General features: G+C 41.2%; 1 protein-coding gene across 3 annotated transcripts in view; it reads left to right on the top strand.

The window, feature by feature from the left end:
- Positions 1–18,837: 18,837 nt before the first annotated feature.
- The window catches only part of fndc4b (fibronectin type III domain containing 4b), a 206,766-nt gene continuing 198,734 nt past the window's right edge, over positions 18,838–26,869 (top strand). The window contains exons 1-2 of one of the 3 annotated variants that reach the window (XM_043682510.1): positions 18,841–19,601; positions 21,029–21,100. In XM_043682510.1, the coding sequence (XP_043538445.1) occupies positions 19,469–19,601; positions 21,029–21,100 (205 nt within the window). In that variant the 5' untranslated portion in view covers positions 18,841–19,468. Of the gene's footprint in view, positions 19,602–21,028; positions 21,101–26,869 lie in introns of all 3 variants that reach the window. The other 2 variants (XM_043682520.1, XM_043682517.1) reach the window with 2 other exon arrangements.

The following is a 26,869-nucleotide window of genomic DNA, read 5'->3' on the forward strand; positions in this document are numbered from 1 at the left end:
GTTGAAGTTGTTACTTCAAATAAGAGGTATACTGTATTAAGGAGGAAAAAGTGAGGACTGCAGATGCTGGAGATCAGAGCTGAAAATGAGGTCAGGCAGCATCCGAGGAACAGGAGAATCGACGTTTCGGGCATAAGCCCTTCTTCAGGAATTGCACACCAATACTGTATTAAGTATTGGTACTTAAGGAATTAAAATAAAGAAAAGTTTCCTTAATTAAGTTCTGAGTCGGTTGCCTGCCTTTTGTCTGTCACACAGGACATATCTCGGTAAAAGGTTTGAATACTCCTCTTTGGGCAGCATTGTGTAGATTAGAATCATACTTGATTATTAGTGTGCTTTTCCAGTCCCTATTATTCTTCCTGAAAGTAGTTGTGTTGAGAAACCTAAAAACTACTCCCACAATTGTTTCATTACATCTCTACATAGCAGAGCTAGTGTTGCCCATAACTTATGAATGATTAAGAATAAAAGCAAAGAAGTAAAGATAGGGCATACAGAAAAAAACGAATAGGGAGTTGACCCTATTCAAGTCAGGATGGTGAGAGACTTGAAATGGTAGTATTCCCATGTACTTATTGGTCTTGACATCTAGAGGGAGAGAAGGATTTCAAGTTGAGTTGGCAGCCTGGCTTGCACTCTCCAACTTCTTCTGCAAGCTGCAATGGGATAGAAGTCTATACTTTGCCTCCAACTACTGATCCCAGGTCATTGAAGAAACTATTACTGCACATTTACGTTCAGTAGGTTTTCACTCAGGTGAACTGATTGATAACATCTTCTGACTAACAAAACTTTTTCAAGTTGATTTTGTTACAAATTGGAAGTTTTCTCTTCTGTGTCTTTCTTCTCCTGTCCTGTCCTGTCCTGAAAGCTTGTTTATGCGGATGAAGTAGCAAAGCAATTTCCTGTTATTTTGAATGATTTGTTCATAATTTCTATCTTTGATTTTATAGAACATAGAAAAGTACAGCACAGAACAGGCCCTTCGGTCCATGATGTTGTGCCAAGGATTAGTCCTAATGTAAAATAAAATAACCTAACCTACGCACCCCTCAATTCACTGTTGTCCTTGTGCATGTCCAGCAGTCGCTTAAATGTCCTTAATGACTCTGCTTCCACCACCACCACTGGCAACGCATTCCATGCATTCACAACTCTTTGCATAAAGAACCTTCCTCTGATGTTCCCTCTATACCTTCCTCCTAATATCTTAAAACTATGACCCCAGTCAATCCTGCCCTGGGGAAAGGTCTCTGGCTATTGACTCTATCTATTCCTCTCATTAGCTTGTATACCTCAATCAGGTCACCTCTCTTCCTCCTTCCCTCCAGAGACAAAAGTCCGAACTTAGTCAACCTCTCTTAATAAGGCAAGCCCTCCAGTCCAGGCAGTTCTTTGCACCGTCTCCAAAGCCTCATTATCTTTCCTATAGTAGGGCGACCAGAACTGGATACAATATTCAAAGTGTGGTCTCACCAGGGACTTTGTAGAGCTGTAGCAAAACCTCGCAGCTCTTAAACTCAATCCCCTATTAATAAAAGCAAAAACAACATATGCTTTCTTAACAACCCTATCCACTGGGGTCCGCAACTTTGACAGATCTAGGTCCTTGCACACGAAGATCCCTATGTTCCTCCACACTGACAAGAATCCTGTCTTTAATCCTATATTCAGCATTCGAGTTCAACCTTCCAAAATGCATCACTTCACATTTATGCAAGTTGAACTCTGTCTGCCATTTCTGAGCACAGCTCTGCATCTTGTCTATGTCGCGCTGCAGCCTGCAAAAGCCCTTGTTATGATCAATGACACCTCCAACCTTTGTGTCATTTGCAAATTTACTAATCCACCCCTCAACCTCCTCATCCAAGTCATTTATAAACGCTACAAAGAACAGAGACCCAAGAACAGAGCCCTTTGGAACACCACTCACCACTGACCACCAGGCAGAATCCTATCCATCTACAACCACCTTCTGCCTTCTGTCAGCCAGCCAATTCTGAATCCAGATAGCCAAATCTCCCTGTACCCCATCCCTCCTGACGTTATGAATGAGCCTACCATGGGGAACCTTATCAACTGCCTTGCTGAAGTCCATATACACCACATCCACTGCTCGACCATCGTCGACCTGTCTTGTCACCTCCTCAAAGAACTCAATAAGATTAGTGAGGCATGACCTGCCCCTCACAAAGCCATGCTGACTGCCTTTAATCACACTATGCTTTTCCAAATAGTCATAAATCCTATCCCTCAGAATTCTTTTCAATACCTTGCTGACCACAGACATAAGACTGACTGGTCTGTAATTGCCAGGGATTTCTCAATTACCCTTCTTGAAAAGAGGAACAACATTCGCCTCCTTCCAATCCTCCGGTACAACTCCCATGGAGAGTGAGGTAGCAAAGACCTTCGCCAGTGTCTTTGCAACCACCTTTCTCTCTTCCTGGAGCAGCCTAAGATAAATCTTAGGCCATGGGGACGTATCAATCTTAAAGTTTGCCAAAATTTCCAGCACATCGATTTCATCAATCTTGATCTGTTCAAACCTGTATCCCTGCTCCTCAAAGTTCTCATTCACAATAAGGTCTCTTTCCTTAGTGAAAACCAAAGCAAAACACTCATTTAGGGCTTTCTCTACCTGTTCAGACTCCACGCCCAAATTCCCTACACTGTCCCTGATCGGTCCCACCTTCTCCCTGATCATTCTCTCATTTCTCACGTATGAGTAAAATGCCTTTGGGTTCTCCATAATCCTTCCTGCCAAGTCTTTTTCGTGCCCTCTCCTGTCTCTCCTCAGTCCATTTCTGAGCTCCTTTCTAGCAAGCCTGTAATCTACTAAAGCTGTGCTAGATCCTTGCTTCCTCCACCTTACGTAAGCTGCCTTCTTCCTTTTGATGAGAAGTCGTCTGTTCTTGTCATCCAAGGTTCCTTAATCTTACCCCTTCTTACCTGTCTCAGAGGAATAAATTTGTGCATCACTCGCAACAACTGCTCCTTAAACAGTCTCCACACGTCTGCTGTGCCCTTTCTGTGGAACCATTGCTCCCAGTCTGTATTTCCCAATTCCTGGCTGATAGCGTCATAATTTCCTTTTCCCAAATTAAATATCTTCCCTTGTTAACTGTTCCTTTCCCTCTCCAAGGCTATGGTAAATGTGAGGCAGTTGAGGTCACTGTCACCGAAGTGTTCTCCCACTGCGAGATCTGACACCTGTCCTGATTCATTGCCAAGCACCAAATCCAAAATGGCCTCTCCCCTCATCGGGTCTGTCTGTAACGAAACCCTCCTGAACACCTGACAAAAATGGCTCCATCCAAACCATCTGCACTAAGGAGGTTACAATCAATATTGGGAAAGTTGAAATCACTCATAACAACAACCCTGCTACATCTGCATTTTTCCAGAATCTGCCAGCCTATGAGTTCTTCAATCTCCCTGCTGCTATTAGGGGGTCTGTAGAAAACCCCTAATAAGGTGGCTGCTCCCTTTCTGTTCCTAACTTCCACCCATACTGACTCCATAGACAAACCTTCCTCAACAACCTTCATTTCTGTAGCTGTGATGCACACCTCCCTGCTGCTATTAGGGGGTCTGTAGAAAACCCCTAATAAGGTGGCTGCTCCCTTTCTGTTTCTAACTTCCACCCATACTGACTCCGTAGACAAACCTTCCTCAACAACCTTCATTTCTGTAGCTGTGATGCACACTCTGATTAGAAATGCTACACCCCCTCCTCTTTTTCCACCCTCCCTGTTCTTTTTAAATGTTCTAAACCTTGGAACATCAAGCACGTCTCTGTTATGGCCACAACATCATAGCCGCAAGTACTGATCCATGCTCTAAGTTCATCACTCTTATTTCTGACTCTCCTTGTGTTAAAGCAGACACAATTAAACCAGACACACTTAAACCAATCCCTTTGTTTTATCGCGTGAGAAACCTTCCCAATAGATTCACTATATCCTGTCACTGTCCCATCTACAACTGCCCCCCTCTCAGATATGTAGCTCTGATTCCCACCCCCTTGTCAAACCAGTTTAAACCCTCCCGAACCACATGAGCAAATCTCCCACCCAGAACATTTGTGCCCATCCAGGTCAGGTGCAACCCGTCCTTCATGTACAGGTCCCACCTTCCCCAGAAGGCATCCCAATCTAACTATCTGAAGCCCTCCCTCCTGCACCAGCCTTGCAGCCACATGTTAAGCTGCATTTGCTGACTATTCCTCACCTCATTATCTCGTGGCACTGATAGCAAACCCGACATCACTATTCTACTCGTCCTGCTCTTCAGCTTCCAAACTAGCTCTCTGTAGTCACTTTTCAGATCCTCAATCCCTTTCCTGGCTATGTCATTTGTGCCAATACATACCATGATTTTTGGCTGCTCACTCTCCCCCCTTCCAAATCCTTTAAACCCAATCGGAGAGATCCTGGCACCAGGAAGGCAGCATACCTTCCAGGAGTCCCATTCGTGACCACAAAATCTCCTGTCAATCCATCTAACTATTGAGTCTCCTACCACTGGCGCTTTTCTATTCTCCCCCCTTCCCTTCTGAGCCACAGTGCCAGGTTTATTGCCAGAGACCTGACAACTATGGCTTCCACCTGGTAGGCCATCCCCACCAGCAGTATCCAAATATATCAAAAGTTATCTTAAAGATTTTTGTTGTGAGTTTATAGTTTTTTTAAAAAATAGAATCTGAGAACCAGATTTTGGGTAACATTATTTGACTGACCTCAGCATGGAATGGGAGTGAAAAGGGAAAGAAGTAAAGCAAACAATACCTCACTCTTTCAGGCTTAATAGGAAAATCAATCATTAGTTTAAGCTCATTCATTCCCTCTTTGTCCATGAGCCAACAGAAAAAAATGATACGCACCAGCTAGACAACTACCTATTTTTTGTGAGGCAACACCTTAATTTTTTTTTCCAAACACAGCTCTGTCAGGCTCCTGGTGGTGCTGACGGCAGTGGATAACCACACATTGGTCTCACTATTTCCAAGTGAAGTCAGACTTTCATTCGCACATTTGTGTCTGGCTATCTCTTGGGTTGAAATCTAAAGCTCCTCAATGCTGAGCTCAAGGAAACTCACATTTAGTGAAAGATTAAGCTGCATATTTATGTAGAGAATGTGAATGCTGTAGAACCTCTGTGGTGTTTGTAACATCTTGACGTATCATAGAATCCCTACAGTATGGAAGCAGGCCATTCAGTCTATCAAATCCAAACTGACCCTCTGAAGAGCATCCCACACAGACCCACCTGCCTATCGTATCCCTGCAACCCTCCACTTCCTATGGCTAACCTACCTGTACATCCCTGAACACTATCAGCAATATAGCATGACCAATTCACTTAACATCTTCAGACTGTGGGAGACCTGAGCCCCAGAGGAAACCAAGCAGACTTAGGGAGAATGTGCAAACTCCACACAGACAGAAGACCAATGGTGGAATCAAACCCACGTCCCTGGGGCTATGAGGCAGCAGTGCTAACCACTGCGCCATCATGCCTTAATTCATATGAGCTGAAAATGTGTTGCTGGAAAAGCGCAGCAGGTCAGGCAGCATCCAGGGAACAGGAGAATCGACGTTTCGGGCATAAGCCCTTCTTCAGGGATTCCTGTCCTACCCCAGCTCAGGACAACACTCTCACAAACCTGCAAAGGACCTCCTACCAACAAAACTTGGACCCAACCAGGACAACCAGTACCTACAACAAATCCGAAGCCTCCAGCAACAGACCTCCCTCCGGATCCTTCGCTCCACGCTTGCAGCCATGCGCAGCTACCTACATTCCCTGCAATTAGACCTACCCCAGCTCAGGACAACACTCTCATAGACCTGCAAAGGACCATTCCTGAAGAAGGGCTTATGCCCGAAACGTCGATTCTCCTGTTCCCTGGATGCTGCCTGACCTGCTGCGCTTTTCCAGCAACACATTTTCAGCTCTGATCTCCAGCATCTGCAGACCTCACTTTCTCCTTAATTCATATGAGTCAAGATATTTTTCTGTTTCTATTCCCTCAACAATGCTGAGTATTGGTAAAGGAAGACAATGCTCTTTGTGTTGCTGAGCAATTTTATGGAATTGCAAAGCTATGCTTCAATGATGTGAAGCAACGTCGCTAAGAACTGATGTTGGGTTATGGGGGGGCTCAATGAACATATGAATTCATCATTTATTTTCATTTGTATATGGTTTCTGCATCATTCTCATTTTCTCCATAGGTATCAGGTTGTTTAAAGAATAGAATACTAATTTGTTGTCACTTATATTTTATCACATGGGATGAACTCGGATTTCACCAGTTTCCTCATTTCCCCTCCCCCCACCTTGTCTCAGTCAAATCCATCGAATTCAGCACCGCCTTCCTAACCTGCAATCTTCTTCCTGACCTCGCCGCCCCCAACCCAGTGTGACCTATCACCCTCACCTTGACCTCTTTCCACCTATCGCATTTCCGACGCCCCTCCCCCAAGTCCCTCCTCCTTACCTTTTATCTTAGCCTGCTGGACAAACTTTCCTCATTCCTGAAGAAGGGCTTATGCCCGAAACGTCGATTCTCAAGTTCCCTGGATGCTGCCTGATCTGCTGCGCTTTTCCAGCAACACATTTTCAGCTCTGATCTCCAGCATCTGCAGACCTCACTTTCTCCTCTTCTTTAGACCACCCATGTTGATGCGATAATCAAGAAGCCACAACAATTAGTATGGTGCTGGAAGAGTACAGCAGTTCAGGCAGCATCCAAGGAGCATATCCATAAGGATCCTCACCAACGTTTACAGATGGACCATAGAATAGCATTCTATCTAGATGAAAAACAGTTTAGTATGGCAACTGCTCTGCCCAGGACCATAAGAAACTACAGAAACTTGTGAACACAGCTCAGACCATCACCTAAGGCAATCTTCCATCCATTGACTCCATCTACACTTCTCAATGTTCCAGAAAGGCAGCCAATATCATCAAAGACCTGTCCCACCCCAGTTACTATCTCTTCCAACCTTTCCTGTTAGGCTGAAGATATAAAAGCTTAAACACACATACCAATGTGCTCAAGATAACTGGGTGGCATGGTGGCTCAGTGGTTAGCACTGCTGCCTCACAGTGCCAGGGACCTGGGTTTGATTACAGCCACTGAAAGACAGCTGAAGATAAACATTTTTTCCCTAAAGGGGTTTGAAACCATTCAGTAAGTTTCCCCAAGAGGAAAAAGTCTGCATTTTCTCTTACACCATTCTGAGAATCATGTATGTCAGAATTGGAACTTAACATACAATTACCAAGCCTGAACATAAAACTTCAATAGAAAGGGAATATATAGCCATCTGCTAATTTAAGAAGTTTCTTTGGCAGAGTATAGAAGACTTTAAGCTATCGAACTGAAACAAGCTGGAGGAAGTTTTCTCTATCTGTCAAGAAGTAAGATGCCTGATTACAGCCCTGACTGGAAAAGAACATCAGGTAACCAAGAACTTAAAAGATAGCTGCTATATCTGCTACTGCAGATAGCCCAAGAACCCAAGTATCAGTTATGATCTCAGGTTAAAACACAATGCTTCATGGACATACAGGGAAATTAAACTGTATACTATTTTGTCTCCCTTTCAATCCAGACTCTGTTCCTTTTTAACTTTGTATCTTTGTGTATGTGTGTGCGTAAGGGCCCTATGTTTGGTCCTTTATTGCTGGAACAGCACAGCAGGTCAGGCAGCATCCAGGGAACAGGAGATTCGACGTTTCGGGCACAGGCCCTTCTTCAGGAAAGGGCCTGAAGAAGGGCCTGTGCCCGAAACGTCGAATCTCCTGTTCCCTGGATGCTGCCTGACCTGCTGTGCTGTTCCAGCAATAAAGTTTCAACTTTGATCTCCAGCATCTGCAGACCTCACTTTCTCCCCTATGTTTGGTCCTCCTTTCTTGAACCTAGGTCAGCTCTCTCTATTGCGCTAAATTGATCATTAATTAAGAGAGCCGCTCCTCCACCTTTCCTAACTTCCTGTTCTTCCTAAGTGTCCTGTATCTTTCAAGATTCAGGTCCCAATCCATACCAACCAGCAGCAACATATTTGTAATGGCTACCAGATCATGCTTTTTAATTCTATTTACACTCACAGTTCATCTGTTTGGTTTTGAATACTGTGTGCATTCAGATGTAGATCCTTCAGTTTTTTTTTATACATTTGTTGGATTTGGCTGTCGCTGGTTGGCCAGCATTTATGAGGTAAAAACTGACTGCAGATGCTGGAAACCAGATTCTGGATTAGTGGTGCTGGAAGAGTACAGCAGTTCAGGCAGCATCCAAGGAGCAGCCTGAATTGCTGTGCTCTTCCAGCTCCACTAATCCAGAAAGAAGGCCAGCATTTATGGCCTGTCCCTACTTGTGCTTGAGAACGTGGTGGTGAGTTGTCCTCTTGAACCACTGCTGTGGGTTGACCCACAATGCCATTAGGGCGGAATTCCAAGATTTTGACCCAGTGACCTATTCTTTTGTTCATTTTGAAAATTTTACTTTTATCTGTTGGTTGACTCTCAGCTTCATATTCTCTATTCTTCTTGTACATCGTTTCCTATATTAATAGTTTCCTTTGTCCTAAATTCTAGTCTTTGATTTTCCACAGCTTCCCAAATTTGATCCCTGACCCCACTATTTAATGTAAAACCCTATTTATTTTCTTTATAATGTGGTTGGCAAGCCCTAGCATGGTACAGGCAGAAACAGTTTAATCAGTACAGATCCCACTTTATCCAGTACTGGTACCAGTTCCCCCAAACTAGAGGCTACTTCTCCCAAAGCAGTCTTTGAACTAAGCATTCATTTCTCTCATCTTATTTGTTTTATGCCAATTCTCATGCAGATCGGTGTTAATCCAGTGATTGTGACATTTGAAATTCTGCATATAATGTCATGCCTAGTTCCTCATACTGACGATGCACACTCTCTTTCTTTACCCTGCATTTGCTATTGGCACCTACATGTATCACAACAACTGGACCCTCCTACTCTAACTTCCCCTCCTTGCATGAGCAATGCCCTGAACACTGGCATCAGTTAGTTCAGTTAGCTGGACAGCTGTTTTGTGATGTAGACTGACAACAACATAGAATCAGAGAATCATGCAGTTTGGGAGACACCTTTTGGTCCATCAAGTCTGTACCACCAAATTATAATACCACCATCTTGAGTCCCATGTAGCCACACTTGGCCCCTAGCCTTGAATGTTATGAGACTTCAGGTACTCATCCAAGTACTTTTTAAAGATTGTGAGGTTCCCTGCCTCAACTACCCTCCCAGAAAGTGTATTGCAGACCTCCATCAAGTTCTGGGTGAAAGTGTTTTTCCTCAAATCACCTGTAAATCTCTTGCCTTTCACTTTAAAATAATGGCCCCTTGTTATTGACCCTTTCTCTAAGAGAAAATGCTGCTTATTATTCACACTGTCCATGTCCCTCAAAATCTTATACATCTTTATCAAGTCCACCCTCAACTTTCTCTGCTCCAAATCAAACAGCCTGAGCTCCTCCAACCTCTCTTCATAACTAAAGTGTTCCATCTTAGGCAACATTCTGGTGAATGTCCTCTGTACCTCCTCCAGTGCAATCACAACCTTCCTATAACGTGGTGACTCGAACTGCACACAGTACTACAGCTGTGGCCTAACCAAAGTTGTGTTTAACTCTAACATGACCCCCTTGTTCTTGTAATGTCTGCTATGACCAATAAAGGCAAACATCCCATAGGCCTTCTTAACTGCCTTACTAACCTGTCCTGCCACCTTCAGGGATCTATGGACAGGCACCCCAAGGTTAATTGTTCCTCTGAGCTTCTTACCGTCTTGCCATTCATTGAGTACTCCCTTGTTCCTTCTTCCAAAGTGCATCATCTCATTTTTATCAGGATTAAGTTCCATTTGCCACTTATCTGCCCTTCTGATTAATCTGTTTATATCTTCCTGCAACCAAACAACTTTCTCCTCAGTGTCAATCACCAAGCAAGTCTTGTGCCTTCCTCATACTAACGTATCATCCCTCCCACATTCTCACCTATATCATTAACGAATATCATAAACAAAAAGGAACCCAGCATTGGTCTCTGAGCTAAGCCACTGCATACCGGCTTCCAGCCACAATAGCCTTCTACCACCACCCTCTGTCTCCTATCACTAAGCCAATTTTGGATCCATCTTGCCAAGTTATCCTGGATCCAATGATCTTTTACCATTTTTGTATCAGTTTCCCATGTGGGGACTTGTCAAAGGCCTTGCTGGAATCCATGAAAGCCACATTAACAGCCTTACCCTTATCCAAACACTTGGTCACCTCCTTGAAAAATTTCATGAGATTTGTTAGGCATGATTCCCCCTCTGACAAAGTCATGCTGACTATTTTTGATCAAACCTTGCCTCCCTAAGTGTAGATTAATTTTCTACTTCACTATTTCTTACAATAGTTTCCCTACCATTGATGTTAGACTTACCGATCTATCCCTACCATCCTTCCTGTAAAGTACAATTGCATTAACTGTCCTCCAGTCTTCTGGCACCTCCCCTGTGGCCAGAAACAATTTCAACATTGGACTCAGGGTCCCTCTGTCATGTCTCAAAACAGCCTAGGATTAAACTCATCTGGACCTAGGGATTTGTTCACTTTTAAATCTGCCAAATCCTCCAATACCTCCTTGCTTCTTATATCAATCCTCTCAAGGACGTTGCAGTCCATCTTCTAACAGTCCGAGTGCAATTTCTGTGCCTGAGGTTACCATGAATGTCCTGCGTTCTCAACCTAACCCCTCGCCTGAGATGCCATGATTATCAGATTAAGTTTGCCACCAGCAATTTCACTCTACAATGAGATCTATGATCCTCTGGGACTATGGCAACTTTATACATATTCCAGATGCAGTCTCAACCTCATCCTTATAAGTTAAGCATGATTTTCCGATGTATGTATTAAAATCCATTCACAAGGGCGGCATGGTGGCTCAATAGTTCGCACTGCTGCCTCACAGCACCAGGGTCCCAGGTTCGATTCCAGCCTTGGGTGACTGTCTGTGTGGAGTTTGCACGTTCTCCCTGTGTCTGCGTGGGTTTCCTCTGGATGCTCTGGTTTCTTCCCACAGTCCAAAGATGTGCAGGTCAGGTGAATTGGCCATGCTAAATTGCCCTTAGTGTTAGGTGCTTTAGTCAGAGTGAAATGGGTCTGGGTGGGTTACTCTTCAGAGGGTCCGTGTGGACTTATTGGGCCGAAGGGCCTGTTTGCACACTGTAGGGAATCTAATCAAATGTAGGGAATCTAAACAATGACAATGTATTAGCTTACAGGTTGGATTCCTAACTATGTGCCAATTGTTTTGAAAATTTACCTGCTTTTTCTAATTTTTTTAAGCTCTTGCTGTCTAACATTTTTATTAAAGTCCACAAAGTGTTCCCAAATATTTATTATGAAATGTGTTTCATAGTATGATCATTCTACATTGTACTCATTCAAGAGGACACAGCTCTTCATGTTATCACTTTAATCACTCTGGAATTGAAGGTATTATAATGCAATAAAGGATTCCAAACAATAACTGGAGAATGTCTAATTAAATTATGTCTACCAGTCCTAACCTTAGGCCACATTTTAAAGGTCTTTACAAAGGTTTCAATCTTGCAAGCCAAATTGTATCTTTTCCATTGAAGTCAATGATCAATAAAATAAGGTAGAGCACAGAATGAACTATTTATCCACCCAAAAGAAAATTAATTGTGGAACACTGATTAGTGGTCACTATTATACTTATTAGTATTAAACCTAGCCTAATTAAAATTATGTGCCTAACGAGTTGTGTGAATTCAACTTGAGAGTAGAGCTTTAAATCAGGGCAATTGTTTTAAAACAGAAGAACATCATGAATATTTTCACTGGTGTCTAGAATTTTTTAATTGCCCTAAAAATGGCTTTCCACCATGTTCTCACAGATACTCTATCAACATGTCTGCTATGTATGGATAAGTATAATGTATTGTCATTCCTGGGAGTCAGACAGTGTGTGGAGCGTCCAGAAACATTATTCAGAAAACAGTTTGCTACAAATCACACAGAGTTACTACAGGCCTGTAAAGCCTCTCATGACTAGGATTTCTAACATATTCCCGATTTGGAGACGTCATTATTGGACTGGGGTGTACAAAGTTAAAAATCACACAACACCAGGTTATAGTCCAACAGGTTATTTGGAAGCATTAACTTTCGGAGTGCTGCTACTTCGTCAGGTAATTGTGGAGAATAAGATTGTAAGACACAGAATTTATGGCAAAAATTTACAGTATGATGTAACTGAAATTATGTATTGAAAAAGACCTGAATAGTGTGTTAAATCTCTCATCTTTAAGAATGACCATGTTGGTTTCAGTTCTTTCATATGTAAATTGCAAAACGTTTTTTTAAAAGTTATATTCTCAAGTGAACTTTAATAATTGGTATCACGTCAGCCCAAAAATTCAAAATGAATTTGTACTTGCTGACTTACATTTTACTTTGCTTAAAAACTGCATGAATCCATGTAAGATTCTGTAAATCAGTTTTTTAGATGAGAATCAGTCTGACCATTGTGGCATAGACAGTCTCCCAGGGAGCTGACACCTTCAATATCTTATCTGGGCTGACATGACATCAATTGTTAAAGTTCACTTGAGAACGTAACTTTTAAAAAGAAGTTTTGCCATTTACTTATGAAAGAATTGAAACCAACATGATCATTCTAAAAGATGAGAGACTTAACAAACAATCCAGGTCTTTTTCAATATATAATTTCAGTTACATCACACTGCAAACTTTTGCTACAAATTCTGTGTCTTACAATCTTTTTCTCCACAATCACCTGATGAAGGAGCAGCACCCTTAAAGCTAGTGCTTCCAAATAAACCTGTAGGACTATAACCTGGTGCTGTGTGATTTTTAACTGACATATTCCCTATTTTCATTTTAAGGTGAATCTCGATAGTGAACAGGAACAAAAGAGATATGAGAAAGATTACTTTTAATTTAATCCTAGGCTGAAGCATAAGAAGGTCAAAAACTAATTTACAGCCCATTTTGAACACTGTTGATTTCTTTTTCTGTTGCTACCAATATAAAAGACAATTTGCAGCATATGAAAGTGGCTGCTGATGGACTACTGTGTTGTGTTACTCAGAAGGTCATTTTCAAATCTAAGATCTTTCATAAATGCATCACAAAATCTGGTTCTGAACAACACTATCAATAAAGGTCACTAAAGGTAATCAAAGGAAATTCACCTTGCTTGTTCATTTTCATCCCAGTCATCTATTTATTTTGAGTATCACTGCTGGATATTAACTTTAAATTTTGCCCAAATGTGAATTTACTGGTCTTTGGGCAGCATACCTAATGAACCACTGATTTATCGGAAACTGCATATTAAAATTGAAGGCCGTTAAATTCATTCCATGCTCACTAATTCAATACAGTCTGTCATGTTATTGTTGTGCCAGCAAGTATTATTTTGTTTTTGTTTCATTTAATGTACGAATATGTTGTACAGTGCAGCTGTCATAAATGACTTATTTGCACGCAGGAACAGAATATGCAGCATCTTGCAAGGAAAGAAGTATATAAATATAGGAAAGCGATTTTATACTTCTCAAGCATTGTCTTTTTCTTATGGAATAGAGTAAGTTTAAGAAAGCGTCTGAGAAAGGGAAGGCATCTATATCTGTTAAAATATTGTTTCAGAAGAATAGATCAATAGTGATAACCATGATATTACTCAGATTTTTCACAAAGTCACAATGCCTTTCCTAATATGGTATGACTGCCATAATAAAATGAAATTCACATCTGAATTTTTGGAAAGCAGCATCTCTGAAACTTTCCTCGGCAAAATCAGAATCAGAATAGAATTTTGATATGATCTAAAGACTTGAGACCTCCAGTCACACAGTGACTGGAGAATTTTTTAAATGCAAGATGCATTTGATTGTTAAAATATTGAATGACTAATTGCAGGTATCTTTCTTTGCACTTCTGTTTGGTTTGTTATGATTGTAGTCTCGAACTGTTTACATTCTTTATTTTAATAATACAGTGCATATTGAGGCAAAGGTTATGCAGTATGAACTTTCAGTTTTTAACTGTAATTGCAATCCAATAATATTAGTTGTTGGTATAGATACAGGACAAGCAATCAAGCAGTTCGAGTGAAAAGTCCACTGTGACAATTTACAAAATTGAATTCGGTCGTGAGATACATCTCTTGACTACCTCTGATTCATCTAGTTTTCCCGACACTGTCTTCCATAATTCTTGAACCAATCTCAATACAACCTTTACTACGGATATTATTCAGCATGCTAGTTTGAACACTTTTTCAATGTTTTAATCCTTCGGTATGCCCTCAGTTTTCCTGCAAGACTCCTCCATTCAAATTTCAATGGTCCTTTTCCTCTTTGTACCTGACTAACACAGCATTTGCCTTTCTTATGTCTTTTGACATGATTGACTGAACAGACCTTTATTACATTTGTAATTCTTAACTGCATTTTAAAGTGCATTTACAAACATCCACATTTATTTGCTGTTGATGGATCAAAGTAATTAGCATATTTGCTACTCTCCCCTCTTCTATTTATTACAATAAACAACACTCAGGTTTGATGAAAGCACAAAAAAGAAGAACTCATCTATCTTACTCATTCAACTATGAAAACAGGAAAGTCTATACATACTATATTGCACATTCATCAACATTAGTGGAAAGGAAAGGCAAATTTATGTTTGTGGTATATACCCTTCTTCAAAACTGAAAGACAAGCAAGTATTTTCACATGGTGGAAGAACAAAGAAAATGGAGGAACAGGGATTACAAATCGCAATGATAAATGAATGAGTGGTTTTCTGCAATGGAGAAACTCCTTGGAACAGAACTAGATACTTGCCATGCAAGATGAACATAGAACATAGAACATCACAGCGCAGTACAGGCCTTTCTGCCCTCGATGTTGCACCGTCCTGTCATACTAATCTGAAGCCCATACCACCTACATTATTCCATGTATGTCAATTTGCCTGACCAATGACGACTTAAATGCACTTAAACTTGGCGAATCTACTACCGATGCAGGCAAAGCATTCCATACCCTTACTACTCTCAGAGTAAATATCATCTCAGTGAGGCAATGAAAATTTGCAAAAGTCTAAGATAAAGACAAATACTGGAAATACATGAGATTCAATATTACAGCACAAAACACACAAGTCAGATTTCAACTCTCCTAATAGGTTAATGCAGGGCAGTATGCCAAACAAGGTTCTTGGTCTAAAGTATAAATTTCCTCTTTCAGGGCATTTTCTAATTTGCCCTGTATGGGCAAGATCATTTAAATTTTGATCCTTTATTTCCTAGAGCCATTAGTTCATTCAGATGGTTTTATCCAAACAGAATAAACAAATGGAAAAATAAATGTTATATGAATAAATTAGTATTTTCTTGTTTAGTTTCTTATATACTGAATGAAATAAAGTCTGCTATACATGCAAAAGCTCTATTATCTTTTCCTCATTCATCAATATAAGCAAAAATATTTTCTAGCTTTTGGTTTTATTTATATTTTAATAGTTAAATATAAAAGTAACTCTTCATTGAAGTTACTGTCTGAAACCTTTATAATTTATATCAGAGGATGCCATGAACAGAAATAATAATCATGTGAATGTTTCAATTATCTCCAAAAAAATCAACAGAAAGAAATTGTAAAAAGGGAAAAGAGGATTGAGTTTTTAGAGTATACATTAAGAAAACATTAAGATTGATAAGTCCCCAGGGCCAGACCAGATTTATCCTAGGTTGCTCCAGGAAGCGAGAAAGGAGGTTGCTAAGCCACTGGTGAGGATATTTGCCTCCTCACTCTCCACAAGAGTCGTACTGGAGGATTGGAAGGAGGCGAATGTTGTTTCTCTTTTCAAGAAGGGTAATAAGGAAATCCCTGGCAATCACAAACCAGTCAGTCTTACGTCTGTGGTCAGCAAAGTTTTGGAAAGAATTCTGAGGGATAGGATTTATGACTATTTGGAAAAGCATAGTGTGATTAAAGGCAGTCAGCATGGCTTTGTGAGGGGCAGGTCATGCCTCACAAATCTTGTTGAGTTTTTTGAGGAGGTGTCAAGACAGGCCGACGACGGTTGAGCAGTGGATGTGGTGTATATGGACTTCAGCAAGGCATTTGATAAGGTTCCCCATGGTAGGCTCATTCATAAAGTCAGGAAGTATGGGATACAGGGAGATTTGGCTATCTGGATTCAGAATTGGCTGGCTGACAAGAGGCAGAATGTGGTTGTAGATGGATAGTATTCTGCCTGGTGGTCAGTGTTGAGTGGGGTCTCGCAGGGCTCTGTCCTTGGGCCTCTGCTCTTTGTAGTTTTTATAAATGGCTTGGATGAGGAAGTTGACAGGTGGGTTAGTAAATTTGCAGATGACACAAAGGTTGGAGGTGTTGTCAATAGTATAGAGGACTACTGCAGGCTGCAGTGTGACATAGACAGGATGCAGAACTGGGCTGAGAAATGGCAGATGGAGTTCAACCTGGATAAAGGTGAAGTGATGCATTTTGGAAGGTCGAACTCTTATGCTGAATATAGGATTAAAGACAGGATTCTTGGCAGTGTGGAGGAACGGAGGGATCTGAGTGTGCAGGTACATAGATCCCTCAAAGTTGCCACCCATGTGGATAGGGTTGGTCAGAAAGCATATAGTGTTTTGGCTTTCATTAACAAGGGGATCGAGTTTAAGGGCTGTGAGGTTTTGCCGCAGCTCTACAAGTCCCTGATGAGACCACACTTGGAATATTGTGTATAGTTCTAGTCACCCCACTATAGGAAAGATACAGAGGCTTTGGAGAGGGTGCAAAGAAGGTTTACCAGGATGCTGCCTGGACTGGAGAGCTTGCCTTATGAATAAGCTTGGACTTTTCTCTCTGGAGGGAAGGAGGAAGAGAGGAGACCTGATCGAGGTGTACAAAATAATGAGAGGAAAAGACAGAGTCAATAGCCAGAGACTTTGCCCCAGGTCAGGATTGACTGGGATGAGAAGTCATAGTTTGAAGATATTAGGAGGAAGGTATAAAGGAGACGTCAGAGGTAGGTTCTTTACGCAGGTGGTGGAAGCAGAGTCATTGGGGACATTTAAGCTACTGCTGGACATGCAGATGGATGGCAGTGAGTTGAGGGGTGCGTAGGTTAAGTTACTATATTGTACATGAGGATTAAATTTCGGCACAACATCGTGGGCCTGGTCTGTGTTGTACTTTTCCATGTATACAGAACAGCAGTCTCACTCGATGTAAGAAGTTCAACAATGAAAGAATCACGGATGGATTTTATAATAAATAATGAATTGGAACAGATGGGGGAAGTAAGAATAGGAGAACATCTCAATAATATTGATCACAACATTATAAGTGTCAAAGATTGAGAGTGACATACCCAGGTCAAAGTCTAAAGTAATAAAAAAGTGCAAATTGTTAGGACCTGAGATTGGAACTAAAGAAGGCAAATTAGTAGAAAATATTGGCAAGCTAAAAGTTTGAGAAACCTTTCAAAAGGTAATAAATATATTTCAAAAGAACAAGCAAACAACTTAATTCTGCTTCACCATTGATGAATAAAGACCAAAAGAGACAAAAAGAAAATTAGATATGAGATGTTTTAGGAAAGAATGACAAAGAGAAATATGAACAACTCAGAGGCAAATTTACAGAATACCCATTTGGAAGGAGAAATGAAGTCAACTTATCAAAGAATATATGGAAATAATAGTGTTCCCTAAAGAGGTAAACTGCAAACCAGAAATTAAGGTTAGTTGGGGCCATTAAACGATGAGCAGGTAACAATAGAAAAAAAATGGATGCACTGAACCCCTGTTTTGCTCCACTTCTTCTGAAAGAAAATCATGAAATAATAAAGGGTGGGGTCATATTTTGGTTTCTTGTTATATTGAAGAAGTGTCTGTTGAACTTGCAATTTAATTGTTTGTTTGTCCAACGATGCTGTCAGACCTGCAGCGTTTCTCGAGTAGTTTCTGTTTGTATTTCAGATTTCCAGCATCCATAGTACTTTATTTTTGTTTGAATTCTTTATACTGTGCATCAAATGTTAATAGAATAAACTTACCCACAACCAGTAGTAACTACTGGTACCAGCTCTAGAGTTTTGCTTCAATAAACAATGTGCTTCTGTCGTATGATGATTTCTGCCAACTATAGCTGAATTGGGTGTCTAGAAAATTGGGGAGCTCGGTTTACACTCGCACTTGAGTTGACTTCCGGTTTTTTCGCTGTTTGACATCCTTAAGAAATAATTTCATGAACTCTTGCTCCACAGTTCTCACCATTATGCTATAAATTTATCCAAGGGAACAATTCAGTCCACAGATATTACATTGCCTTCGAAGATACTTAAAACATATGTTAAGGTTATTTGTCTCACATTTATTTCAGTAATGTTGTTGTCAGTGTGACTGATGATGCAGTTACATAATTGCACCACTTAATCAGTTAAATGACCTGTCACTCTTCCTTTCTTTTTCACACGCTGGATTCATTACTAAACAGCGATGCTCCTGGGAGTGAGGGTACATTGTGTTTTTTTTAATATAAATACAAAACAAGTTCTGCATAGCAGCCGGACATGTTGTCAAACCTGACAGTGAGTGATATCAGTGGGAAATTCATTTTGTGGCGGTATGTTTAAATGTGTTTAGCCGCCGCTGAACGCCTGTCCTCGCAAGGAAACTTGGCACATGAACTGTTGCCCTGTCGTGCTCTGTGTGAGCTTTCCCGCCCCTTCCTCTGGTGAACGGCTCATTGGAGCTTCGCGCAAGCTGCAGTGGCGGCAAGCCAAGCCGACCCTGTCAGTGACTGTTCACTGGCCGACCTGCCAATGACTCCCTTCTCCACAAACCAATCCCTGCCACCGACAGGCGGGCTTTCCCCTCCGTCTTCTCTCTCCCCCACATCACAGGGAACTTTCAGTGCTGTCAGGAGCCGTTTTTAATCCCCTCCTACCCTCTGTCCCTGAGCGTGAAATGATCATTTTGCCTCATCATTCAGGGGAGAGATTCTCACTGAGCTTCCAGGGTCTACTCCCACCTTTCATGATCCGCGTTTTGCTAAACGATTCCACAGTTTAGGGACGTGTTCTAAATCCGGCGCGCCAGCAGCGAAGGGATCTAACTGGGAAAGCTGAGACTTGATCCCCAGGGACTTATTATCTTTTTTATTTTCCCGTGGAACGCTTTCCATTGCAGCCAACTTTCAGCAGCAGCTCCAGCCCTCGCCCTGGAGCCAATGACCTGAGACTAAAACACTGTCACTCGGTCCGATGGGAATCGGGCAAATTAGCATTTACGGTCTTATCTCTTTCGAAGTATCTGTGTAGAAAAGGCACCGGGATTGTTTTCATGTGTCATTTACAGCTGCATTTACAGACCGTGTGGATGTTATCTGGAGCGGACGGCATGGCACGATTCCCCTTGTGTTTGAACTCCGCAATACTGGTGTTAATTACTTGTGATTTCCGCCTGGTGACAGCAAGTAAGTGTTTTTTTTTAATCTCTTCTTTTTCTAAACATTGCACAGATGCCGATTGTAACTTTAAAAGGACAAACCCTTGTCAGCCTTCTCTAGGTGTCTGAGGGTGACCTCAGGTTTCTGTCCTCGCCTGATGGTGTTAATGAAAGACCCTGCAGAACTGAGGCAAGAACAGGGCAATGCCATGAATTGTATTTAGCGATGTGTCGGCTACCCGCTTGGTTAGTTTGGATCTCGGTCGGAGCTCCTGGGCACAGTCGCTATATTTTAAGCTTCACGGACATGATACATTCCAGGAAACCGCGGAAGTGGGGGAGGAGGGGTGGGTTGGAACAAAAGCAAATCTACAAAGGGAATGTGTTTGAAAGAAGCACAAAATTCTCACAAAGTACTAATGTATAGTCCCAAGAAACCAAGCCAGAGAAGGTACAGAGATCGGCGATGAATACAGTTATGAGCGAGAAATCTGTGTGAAAGAGCCCCAGTAACCTGAGTAAAGCAAGCAGATATATAAAAAGGGGACAGGGCGAAACAGGTGAAATATTACAGTTAGGTGGGAAACCGGCAGGATTGCACTGGAGAAATGGACCGGGGCTGGAGACTCTTTAAAGGGCACATTACATGTGTGCAACAGAAACACCAGTAAAACAAGCATTGCACAAAACAGGAACATGGCCCAGGGACATGGGGCGAGCGGGTTAAAACAGTGGTGAGATGATATATGAAGAGTAACAACTTGAGCATGAATTTCTAACAAAGAGAAAACAACGCGAGGGGACAGCTTGAAAAAGTATCTGCAATTAATCTGAAAGCAAAACAACAAAAAAAATACAGGGATGAGAACGAAGGGGAGTACGAGCGAGTAACACTGGCAAGGAAGAGAGAGAAAGATGTGTCCAGTAGTGGAATCAAACACCTGTGTAAATCTCATGACTGCTGTTTGGGGTCTGAAACAAGTGAGAAAAGACACAATGAAATAAATATTTGGCGAAGAATGTTTTAGGATTCTGAGTTCCCGGTTTAGTCATGGGTTGCCATCACCAGTTTCGGGTAGTCGCTATTTGTAAACAGAATCAAAACGTGTAGCACAGGACTCTGACCTGCTCATGTTGGCACCTGCCCGAAATGATCGATTTGACATCTACACAGCAACCAGTGAAGTACGTGTTTTTCGATCGGTGATAACGCATGCAAAACAGAGTTTATGACTGAAAGTCTGTGTAGGAATGTTATAATTGACCTGACAATGCGAATTAAGTGATTGTTGTTTCAGCCAAAGTACGTTAGCAGCAAACCTGAGGGGTCTTTGTTCACTGTGATGTCCTCGTTGTGTTGTGACAGCGGTTGTGAATGTTGTTTGTGTAAAAATGCATCAATTTAAATACTTGAGAGAAGTAAAGCAATGTTTCATCCACACGTTTCCCCATCAGTCACAGGCCTCAGAAGCAGAGGAATGCGAGGAGGGCATTCACTCAGAAGAGGGAAGCTGAGGCAACACGTTGGTAAGGACCGGGTAACAGGTTCATTCCAAGATCGTGAGAGAGAGCATCAGTCCACCCTTTCTCCAGGAACATGGTGCGGACAGACCTCAATTAGGAATTAGAAACATAATATGGGAGAGGGATGAGAATGCAAACACCGTTTTAAAGCGCACCAGTTAATCAAGTTTCAACAAATTTTGACAATTATCAAGTATAAATTTCCTGACTTAATCATTTCAGTCATTTCTTGGTAGGTAGCAAAAATGATTTGCAGTTGTTTATAACACGCAATGCAGCAACTTGTATCGGTGTGTAACACATATGCGATTCAGTTGTTCACACATTACTTTCAAACATCATCAAGCACATGAAAATGTTGCAAACTTATATTCGAAGTGTCACTGAACAGAAGTAGAGCTCAGAGAAGCAGCACTTAGCAACTTAACCTCATTACCCTTGCGATAACATCCTCATTGTCCTTTCACCTTTCAACCATTTGTATCAAAAGCAGCTACTGGTGCGTCACTGCAACGTTCACCCAATCTTTACTAAATAACTGGAAGTGTCACTCGGAGTTTCGGGGGAAATATGCTTACCCGTAATCTGCTGTTTGATAGCATCTTTATTCAGGGTTGGAACATGTAGATACTGGTGAGATATGCAAATAATACAAATCCCAACAAAACATTAAGCGGGTCCCATGGGTGGTATTGGGTCAAAACATTGCAGGAAGAGTACTCACTCTCCAGCGGACACTATGAATGGGATTAGTTGTCTCAATTGATAAATGTCATCCGCAATTAAACTAAGTGTCAAGTACTTTCAGAATGTTTTAGTATAATGGACATACTGTTCTATCTCACTGTACGTAGTTTTACTGAAAAAAAAACCCAGCGAATCTGATCCTATCTTCACACTGAAGCTTGGTCCGGATATTTGGTGTGTCAGTATACACATGACTTCCTCAGTATCTGCTACATGTGAGGGATTTAGAAATTCAAGTGTACTTCTTTGCTTGTACTTGAAATTGGTCAGGAACTTATTACAGAGAATGCTGCTCATCCACAGAGCAGAAAACCGAAAGGCAAACAGGCTTGATTCAAAATCGGACCTGTTTGCTTTGTTTTCGAAGCTGCCATTTTCTTCAGACCCTCTGTCAGTCAAGGTAACAGAAGCTATTTTGACGCTTTCATTGACACAGGGCAAGTAAGCTCACTGTAGTGTTACTAATGCTATATTTAAAAATAACGCTTAACAAAAGTTAGAATACTGTCAAATTAGATAATGAAAACACCGCCACCATCAGCATTTTATAAGCTTTATCAGGATCTAACCCATCTCATAAAAACGTACAATTCTCATCGTACATCGAGAAAGCGACACGGTGAAATCAAATCCATGATTGGAAATGCTATAATAGCGAACTTTCTTTCAGTTTTATCTGCGAACCCGCAGCCACAAATTGAATTTGTGGGACTCGGTGTCGTGCTATTTCAAGGTTCCCCAATAATCCACAAAAGGAGCCCCAGTAGGGAATTTCGAAAGGACTAATCGCTGTTGGACCAAGGACAGCCTCATCAACTGCCTTTATTTCATTCAGGTATTAGTGCTTGTCATTTCTTGCTGGATTGTAGTGCCAGGCAGCAGTTGGCATACCTGGGATTCCTTTTTCATTGCCAGGCAATTACTGAGCTCTCGGACAGTCTAGTCCTGCAGTTCTCAGAAATTGATCCTGTGCCAAATCAAATCGATAGAAGCCAAGAATGAATTGATGTTTGTTAATGGACGACCTCTCAATAGGAATCGCACAGTCAAAATGAAATGCGAGTTCACAACACGGACACAAGGCTCTTAGACTCCGCTCCGACCCTGCGCCCTCCTTATCCCTGTGTCGCTAAAAAAAAATGCTTGCCCCAGTGGACTTTGAGCATTTCTGTACCGCCCAGGTGTTATTCGAATGCATTTTAGAATGCATAAATTTGCCATTTTCCACGAAAATGCTACACCAGTGAGACCACCGTGAGCAGTGTTAGTGCGCGCTCTCACAGCTTGTAAAACATGAAACATGAACCGGCATCTCCAAATCAGTTCTGAAAACCCGTCGTGACGGGAGCTTTTTAAAATACATTTTCCTTTCATTGGGCTTGTGTGGAGGGCCGCGTCGCTGCTTGTTGTTCACATAGCGTCTAGATTTATTGTTTCTGCTTCTTGGAATACAGATACATGTGCCAAAGGTTTTCAATTTTGCACTGTTCAGTTTTGCCAAAGCTTGGCCATTCGAATGGGATTCTGTTGCGTGCCCAGTTCGCATTCGGGAGCTGTGCATCTGGGATCAGTTCCCGTAAATGCCGTGTATTCTGGGCGGTATAAGCTCTGGGCTTGTCAGCAGTGAGTGGGAAATGAATCTGCTGCAGTCTGCATGCTTTACCAATCGGAATGTATCATCCACTCACCACGAAAAGGAGGAAATGTCACGTCTGCACTGTGTTCTGAATCGTAACATTGTGTTAAGACGCATCTTGTGACTGGGGTCATAGAAATATCAGTTTTGTTTATGTAGCAACATCACGTCAAGCCTGTTCTGTCACCAATGTCAATTAGGCTGAAGTGCTATTTCAATATGTTTGGAAACACTGCTTTTTCACTAAGTGGAAGAATGTCCTTAGCATTAGATAGCTTTTCATATCCTCCATCAAGTATCCCTCTCTTAGGTAAAGCTATCTCTGCTCCAACTGCCACCCCGCCCCCAACAGTTATTCACATCCCTAAAAGTACCTCATTCCTAACCTTAGTGGGGCACTCATTATTACTTTAGTGCAGCAATTTTATACTATCACTTTTTCCACAGAGGCAGAAATACGTGAGAGGGTGGAAAAGGTTAGAAAGGCTTCAGATTTCAAAGAAACGGAGAGGCAGATGGTGCAAGATGCAATGCAGAAGGCATGGTGGTGTCAGGCAAAAGGGGATAGTAATGGGCCAAGTCAGAGGATAGTGAATTACAGAATCTGAACTTCCAATGAATAAAGGTAAAATGATCGCTTTTAACCACTGTCACCTCATGTGAGTATCATCAATTGCCAACACATTAAGTTCTCAGCTGTCAACAACTCTACAAAACTGAACAAAATCCATAAATAGTGAAAACATTCAGCTCTTGGCAACTACAAAATAGTTAGCAGCTCCTGTTGTCTGGAAACTGAATGTTGAGCCTGAAGTTGGTAAGTGATCATTTCTTATGTCCGATTTGAGCAAGATGTGGAAAGTATTACCTTGAGGGGGATGTGAGTAATGGATGTAACTCTCTAGAATTGGAGTAAGGCTTATTTAAACTCTTACAGGTATATTTAAGGTCCTACCATCAGTTAGTAAAAGAGATTTTCAGTCCATCAGTCTATGTTCGACTGGTATCTAAGTTACCAAGGTGAAAAGTTAACATGTTAACCCACTGCATCTCCAGTGAGCTCTCCATAACATGGATGAAGTCAAGACTATTCTTCTAGTTCAGTTGGCTTCAATTATGCAAAGTGCACAATCTGCTTTATCATCCTCTCACTTGCACATGTATACTTTGAACAGTTTAAAATGTGGAGTCATATTCCAGCTCTGCAGATTTTCTTGATATCCCGAGTCGTGCTCTTCATTTCATTCTGAAACCTCTGTAACAAGTAAAACTCTTTTAAATGTGAGTTACTGCTAATTATTTTGAAGTTGCCAAGAGGTGAATGTTTTCACTATTTATGGATTTTGTTCAGTTTTGTAGAGTTGTTGACAGCTGAGAACATACTGTAAGTAACAACTGTTAATATGTGTTACAAACATTATTAATATATCATTTTATTGTTATATTATCGCATTTCTATCTTATTCTTATTTTGCTTTTAACTGTGTTACATTGTTAGACAGTGGCATTCTCTTCTCAGAATCGATGTTTTTTGGAAAGAGAGGTGCAAGTAGAGTCATGGAGTCTGTTACGATACGGGGTAAACCCTCCTGCTTAACTTAACCCAGCAACACAAAAAAGATTTATCCCGTGCAGTAATCTGTGAAAATTTGATAGGCCAAGAACTAGTTAAAATAAAAATTAACATGTTTCTTTCTTAAAGTACAACAGAGAATAATTAACTAACAACTATTCACAATTCCTTCCTCTAACCTATTTTTTACCTTCCCTTCTATAATACTAGCCTGATAAAACTCCACATTAAGATTTACAAACAACACTTCTTATCTCAAAACCAGGCAGCTTTCAGCTTTCTCTGAATTCCTGTCTTGTTTTCTTCCTCTTCGTGAGTCTGCTTCATAGTTTACTGATCGATAAAGATACCTTTGAAGAGAGCTATTTTTTGGGCAGACTTTTTACATGCTGGTGGCTTGGCAGTTCTCCTTCCAACTGTTAATTTTCCCGGGTCTTATACTCCCAGCATCGGATTGTGTCATTAGCTTTGAAGATTGTCAATATACTCAATTCAAACTTAATTGGAATTTGGTATTTTTTTGGGATATAATTTAAACTGATTGGCCTAATTCAAATCTGTTTTGTCATTTCCAGGCATCCAGCTAATTTAGCTTTTGAGCAAGTGTTACGTTGTTACCTTATTGGGAACACTTGATGCTGTACGTTAACTCTACCAGCTTTTAACTCTCTTAAAGGTACAGTACACCCACATCTTCAAAACAAGTCATAGGTATATACAGCGTGGAAACAGCTTCTTCAGTCCAATTCACCCATGTTGACCAGGTCTCCTAAATTAATCTAGTCCCATTTACCAGCACTTGGCCCATATCCCTCTAAATCCTTCCTATTCAAATACCCATCCAGTTGCCTTTGAAATGTTGTAATTGTACCAGCCTCCACCACTTCCTCTCATTCCATACACGCACCACCCTATGCATGAAAAAGTTGCCTCTTTGATCCCTTTTAAATTTTTCCCCTCTCACTTTCAACCTATGCTGTCTAGTTTTGGACTCCCCCACCCTGGGGAAAATATCTTGTCTATTTACCCTATCCATAACCCCCATGATTTTATGAACCTCTATAAGGTCACCCCCTCAGGCTCTGATGCTTTAGGGAAAATAGCCCCAATTTATTCAGCCTCTCCCTATAAAGAAAACCCTCCAAACCTGGCAACAGTCCTGTAAATCTTTTCTGAACCCGTTCAAGTTTCACAACATCCTTCCTATAGCAGGGAGACCATTTTTCTTTACCTTTCAATAATGTGGTCAATTTGAATAGCTGGTAGAAAACTTTGTGTGTTTAAATATGCTGGATTATGTATTCATCCCAAAAGTCTAATGCCATGCCTCTCATTCAGAACTCATACAGGAACACACAAAGAAGAGATATACTGATGTAAACTAGTGCATTGTCACAAGTTATAAACAAATAATAGTTTGCATTTCCATGTTTGGCTTGTCTCAGAAGAAAGCATATGGTGTTGACCCAGTGAAGGAAATGTTTCACTGCTGAAGGGTTGTCTGGATGATTTCGGGAGCAACAGTCATACATCAATATGATGCGTGAAGCAAGCGGAGAATGAGAACATTGGCTAATGTACTGTATTGCCAGCCATTGATCAGCATTTGGTCAGCAAGCCCAACTGAAGAATTTCACAAAGTTTTGCGACTAATGCTGTTGATTTTAAAAATCCCTGAATGTGATTAGAAAAAAACACAGTTTTGAACCACTCAGATACACATTTCAGACAATGAATGAGATGTATTTCCAGGAGCATAGTGCAGCTGAAATACAAGAGGAAGACGACATGGTATTCTTTTCTGTATTGATTAGAC

The sequence above is a fragment of the Chiloscyllium plagiosum genome, chromosome 3, assembly GCF_004010195.1.
Source record: "Chiloscyllium plagiosum isolate BGI_BamShark_2017 chromosome 3, ASM401019v2, whole genome shotgun sequence".
NCBI lineage: Eukaryota > Metazoa > Chordata > Chondrichthyes > Orectolobiformes > Hemiscylliidae > Chiloscyllium > Chiloscyllium plagiosum.